This window comes from Elaeis guineensis, chromosome 15 (genome assembly GCF_000442705.2).
Source record: "Elaeis guineensis isolate ETL-2024a chromosome 15, EG11, whole genome shotgun sequence".
NCBI classification, from domain to species: domain Eukaryota; kingdom Viridiplantae; phylum Streptophyta; class Magnoliopsida; order Arecales; family Arecaceae; genus Elaeis; species Elaeis guineensis.
This window is the reverse complement of record NC_026007.2, coordinates 69,191,824-69,197,739: the sequence shown is the minus strand read 5'-3', so window position 1 is coordinate 69,197,739 and position 5,916 is coordinate 69,191,824. Positions and strand designations below refer to the sequence as shown.

General features: G+C 43.0%; 1 protein-coding gene across 1 annotated transcript; it reads left to right on the top strand.

The window, feature by feature from the left end:
- Positions 1–912: 912 nt before the first annotated feature.
- LOC140854144 (transcription factor TCP15-like) lies at positions 913–4,447 on the top strand. Its single transcript, XM_073249634.1, has one exon. The coding sequence runs from the start codon at positions 1,692–1,694 to the stop codon at positions 2,835–2,837; it is 1,146 nt and encodes a 381-aa protein (XP_073105735.1). The 5' UTR covers positions 913–1,691; the 3' UTR covers positions 2,838–4,447.
- Positions 4,448–5,916: the final 1,469 nt, after the last annotated feature.

The following is a 5,916-nucleotide window of genomic DNA, read 5'->3' as shown; positions in this document are numbered from 1 at the left end:
TGTCATTGATGTCCATTTATCATGACAGTAGTCCCATTTGATGCCCAACATCAATGTCTCCATAACATGCAGGTGCCCCTCTCTCATTTGGCACAAAGAAAACACAACCATGAGGCACAAGTACATGATATGTTCTAATCCACATGGTTGAAAAGCTGTAGATGTATACTGAAGAAAGGCTTTCTACGGAAAGTGGACCACAATTCTTAAACGGAAAATGGCCAAAGTCTTTGGAAAAAAATGGAGGACATAGCTTCAATCTATTCTCCCACCTCCCATGAGTACTCCCATTGCAGGAAATGTCCTAATAGATCCAAGCCAAAGTTTTTATTTTTATTATTTTTTTTTTCCATACGTTCCAAAGAGTGGCGCAAAGCAAGGTTAATAAGCTCTCCCGACGGGTTTGATGGTTTAAAAGCAAGCTTATAGCTAAAGGTTTTGCCATTTATTTTTTTTTTCAAAAAAGTGGGTCATATGGGAACCCTAACCCTAGCCAAGGCATTGAAGCAGAGGGAATTTGGAAGGGCCCCATCCCGGGATCCCAACCATGGTTAGGAAAACAAAGGCAAAGGCAAAGGCTAATGGGGAAAAGGTAATGGAATGATTACCAGAATGGAGGGGGGCCCCACCTGATTTTCCTTTCTGTGGAGTCTCTCGTTTTTTTGACTCGGAAAAGGGACCCACCTCGGCCACTAATGTCTTTGTGGATTGAATGATAAAGAGCACCGCACGTGGCGTCTGAGCCAAGTGACTGCCCCGCCACAGTAAAAGGATTGAAAAAAAAAAAAAAAAAGAAGAAGAAAGGAAGACCTGAAAGAAAAAGATGGAAGGAGAGGGGGCAAAAAAAAAAAAAAAAAAAGCTCGGTAAAGCAGACATTTCCTCAAAAACCATTGCTTTCCATGCCACCATGTAATCTCCACTCATTATATTTCTTGCTTAAAGTTTTCCTTCTTCCTTATCCTTCCAAGTCCCCTCTCCTTCTCTCTAGAAGTTTAGAGAGAATGGAGCAATTAAGTCTCGCCTTCCCTTTCTATCTATTCCTCCAATCTCTACAGGCTTAAATTTGAATTGTGTGTCCTACGAACTCCCTAAATAGTTGGATCTCTCTCTCTCTCTCTCTCTCTCACTTCATCTACTGTCAATTGATCATCCCTCTTTCTCCATACATGTCAAAAACTTGAACTTAGGTGTCCCATGGGCTCCAGAGTTCTTTGATTTATCACCCCCACCACACAAATCACACACACTTGGGTGTTCCATAGAGTACCTCCAAGCTCCATACAAGAGTTTGATCTCTCTCTCTCTGCGCCTCCCCCCTCACCCACCCCACCCACAGGTATCCATCTCTCTTTCTATTATCTACGCAAACATAAAATTTTGAATTGGATGTCCTACCAAACTCCATGAAATAGTATGATCTCTCACTCTGAGCCTCTCGTTTCATCTCTACACACATCCAAGTTTGAATTTTAGGTATCATTCTACAAACTCCACAAGCCTGCAGGTTGATCCGACTACTGCTTCCCTTTTCTCTAGTCTACAACGTAGGTACTCGAATTGGGTCCCCTACGAGCTCCTTAAAGGCCTAGACCTTCAATCTCATCTCCTGTAGCTGTCTCAAAGATTAATTCACTCCCCTCCCCATCCCCACACCAATCAAATCACCATCACCACCATGGTTTGATCCAACATGGAGGGCGACGCCACCGGAGGATCCCGAAGGCCCAATTTCCCCCTCCAGCTCCTTGAGAAGAAGGAAGAGGACTCCTGCTCCAGCTCCGGCTACCCGTCCCTCGCCATCTCCTCCGACCCCTCCACCGCTGCCGGTGGCAGCGGCAGTGGCGGCCACGAGCTTGCCACTGACCCCCTGCGAAAGGCTCCCCCCAAGCGGAGCTCCACCAAGGACCGCCACACCAAGGTCGAGGGCCGGGGTCGCCGCATCCGCATGCCGGCCCTCTGCGCAGCACGGGTCTTCCAGCTCACCCGCGAGCTCGGCCACAAGTCCGACGGCGAGACCATCGAGTGGCTCCTGCAGCAGGCCGAGCCTGCGGTGATCGCCGCCACCGGCACAGGCACCATACCTGCCAACTTCACCTCACTCAACATCTCCCTCCGCAGCTCCGGCTCCAGCATATCCGTCCCCTCCCGCCTCCATGCCAACTACTTCAGCTCTGCCACCGGCCTTACGCCTCCACCACTCCGGATCGGCGGCTCCGGTTTCCCCCCTGAGGGCCCTTCGTCATCCTCCTCGTCCTTGCTCCTCAATTTCAATTCAGGCAGTTGCATCGGGGCCGACACACCGTCGGACGCCGACATTGGCGGTAACATGCGGAAGCGCCGGTGGGAGCAGGAGCTTCAACAACATCATCATCACTTGCCACAGCAGCAGCAGCAGCAACCGCTACAACACCAGATGGCGAGCTACAGCCAGGCGAGCCACGGCCAAATACCGGGCACCTTGTGGATGGTAACAAACCCTAACAGCCAAAGTATCGCGAGTGGTGAGTCGATATGGACGTTCCCACAGATGGGCAGCACCACAATGTTCCGAGGATCCATGTCTAGTGGCCTGCATTTCATGAATATCCCTACCCCTATGGCTCTACTGCCAGGTCAGCAGCTAGGCCTCGGCTCGGGCAGCGGCGGCGGCGGCGGAGGAGGAGGAGGAGGAGGAGGAGGAGGAGGAGGCTCCGGCGAGGGGCACATGGGAATCCTTGCTGCTCTCAATGCGTATCGGCTGCCGCCGAGTGCTTCCGACCAGGTGCAGACCAGGTCCCAGCAAGCGCATGGCGGAGGCGACGGCCGGCATGACACGATGAGCACGAGCGAATCGTAGGTTCGGTTGGTCTCGCGCCCATGCATGCGATGATGTTGCTCTCGATCTTTCTCTTCTGTTCTTATTTAATCCTATCATTTTTCTATCATCTTCGAATCTCATATTTCTCTGAAGTATAAAACATGCTCGCAGTATACATGCAAACCATTCTTTTTGTGTGTGTGTTAGTGAGAGGTATGGATTTTAGAGTTTTAGCTAGGGTTTCAAGTGAGGCAGGAGAAGAGTGAGTGTTGATGGTTTCCAGAGAGTTTCAAGTTAGGGTTTCTTTTTCTTTTTGTTCTTTTTTGTTCCTTTTGTTTTCTTTTATTTTTTTCGGATATGGTGTTGAGTCTTTGGTTCAACAAAATTCAGTGCTGTGACACATTTATCATATTCTCGTCATATCATTTTTCCTTGTTTCTCCATTCCCATTTCCATCCTTGGGAATATTACGTCCATGAATTTTTGATCTTTAACCAGCCATAATTTACTAATTGCAATGCATTCAGACACCTTTTTTTTTTTTTTTTTGTGTGTGTGTGTGAGAGAGAGAGAGAGAAACCATTCAGCCTTTCAGGTCAACAGGAGATATATATAGAGATGGAGAAACAGTTGCGAGTGATGACAGTACACAGAAGAGAAGGATCCTGAAGTTCCTAGCGAATGAAGACCCCAAGATCCATCGAGTCCAACAGTCAGTGAACTTAAAATTCTTAACTCATATATAGGGTCATCTGATCAATGATTTCCTGGCCCTATAGTTCCATGGGTCTTTTTTAATTTGTAAAACATATAAGAAACTCTTTTGTTTATATTTGTTAATACTCATACCTACTAGATATGAGTCTTTTAATTGTCACAAAAATAGGATTGAGGGTGGTGGGAGAGTAGTAGTTCTTAGCTCAAAGGTTGCCTTGTTTATTCGGATGTGTGTGCTGGAGTTGTGGGCTCACTCCTTCCAGGGTGTGAAAGCTGAATGCAGCAAGAGGGCATGGAAAAAAGGCCAAATGGGTATAATACCATGGAGGTGCTGTCGGTTGTTTTGTTCCATGTTAGAGCTGTCACATGTCGAGATGATGGGTTACATTGAGTAACTCTAACCACATGTTTGGTCTTATCCTTTTGGCCCTTCTTTTAAGCACTCCTCTCATCAAACAAGTAAGGAACTTGACACTCCCTCTTCCAACAATGAGAAGAAAGAGAAAAAAGAAAAGAGAGACCATCTTCAGGAGTTACAGCCACCAATTCTAGAAAGAGAGATCGGGGTGGGGGGAGAGAGAGAGAGAGAGAGGGAGAGAGAGCGAGAGAGATCACTTCAGTGAAGTTTCCTTGCCATTACTTCTATAAGCTAGCACATTGCCTTATTTGTTGTTAGTTTTGCAAGGGTAACACTAGTTTCTTTTTTCTTTTTTGATGAAAAATATTGTAGATATTAGAATTATAATATAGTAGGAATGTTGGATAAACAGGACTATATATGGACTACTCGTGATTAATTTTGTGTTGTTTTTTCTTTAGATACTTAGAATAAATATTTATTTCATTAGAGGAATGACTTACATCCCCTAGATAAATAATTTGTAAAGCTCCTGTAGATAAATAATTTGTGAAGCTCCTGGCTTTTGTTTCCTTATGCATGCTCATGAAATCTCCATCACGCAATCACTTACTGTGAACCAGATATATATATTTTTTTATGGGTTGCTCGTGATGCTTATGCCTTTTCTGCAAAAGCTTCATTTCTAGTTTTCATGATCGTCAGATGATCTTTTCAAAAGAAAAGTTTCCATTTCAATCTTTTGTTTCTAGTTTCATCTCTAGTTTTATTTCTAGTTTTCATCTTATAATTAATCTATCCCATCATTTTAATCTTTTGAGCTTTCTTTGGCTGTGGCTGTAATTCTTTCCCTCCGGATCGCAGTATTATTTATGTTTGATGCATGGCATCATGAAGGAAAGTACCATTTATCGAGGTTATGAGACCCAGTAAATCACTGCTCACCAGAGGAGACAGTATATATTTATAAAAATATTCTTCCTTGGAAAGAGAGTCATCCGGTTTGAATTTTGAAGAATACTGTCCTCCAAGAGAGACCAACCTCAAAAGCACCTGCGACCAATAGAAGTCTATCATGCTCAATAATTGGCAGTGACTTAATTATTATATATTTGAGATGCTTATCTGCTCATCTACGATGGTCTAACTTGGTTTAGGCAAAATTTATTTGCTCCTCTGGCATAGAGGTGTAGAGGAATCTATTCTTAGATAGGGAGCATGTCAACATCGACCTTTACGTGTTTATTGTAGCATAAAGCAAATTATTGTGATCAATGATTCATCATTTTTTTTTTTTTTTTTGTAAAAAAAAAAGAGAAGTTTGAAGCTTCATATCATTTTCCAAGGATCGTCGGGATTCTGAAGTTTTTTATCTCTATATTTAGTAGTGGCTCTGTCATAGACGCAAATTTTCCTAAACAAAACTACTCCTTTTTGTTAAGGGTCTCTCTCAGTGTATCTCTCTCTTGTGCACACAAGCACATAATAGCTTAGCCCAAATGCTAAGGCATCATGCACCAAAAAAAGGAATATAAATAAAACAATCTTGCTCCCAAAACGCAAGGAACCGTTGCATTTTGTGGATTTTATATTTCATGATAAATAAATTTTACTTAGAAGTGTACTCAAAAAGAATACATGATTAGTTTGCTTGCATATATGATTTATTCTATTGTAAAAAGTTACAAAAACAAACTCATGTACCAATCGTAGCACTCGTGAAACTGTTTTAAATCAAGACTACCATTTAATGTTCTTAACGTAACACAAAACACAATAAAAACCTTTCCTATATAAATCTAAATAGCTCAAATTTGACTTTATTCTCATTCTTCAAATTTAAGCCCAAATTTGCAAATTAAATGACAATTAATTAGCTAAAGCTCAGAACTTGTAACTGGAAGTCTACTTCAAAATGAGTAATCACATTCCTCATCAAACGGACATAAATTACTCTAGCCCATGCACCTAGAAACAATGGTATTGACTTGATTGACTTGAAAGTTGAGATGCTCTAGAAATCCTAATTCTGATAGAATTCAA

Coding starts and splice junctions, on each gene's coding strand:
- LOC140854144 (XM_073249634.1), top strand. CDS start 1,692: ATGGAGGGCGACGCCACCGGAGGATCCCGAAGGCCCAATTTCCCCCTC.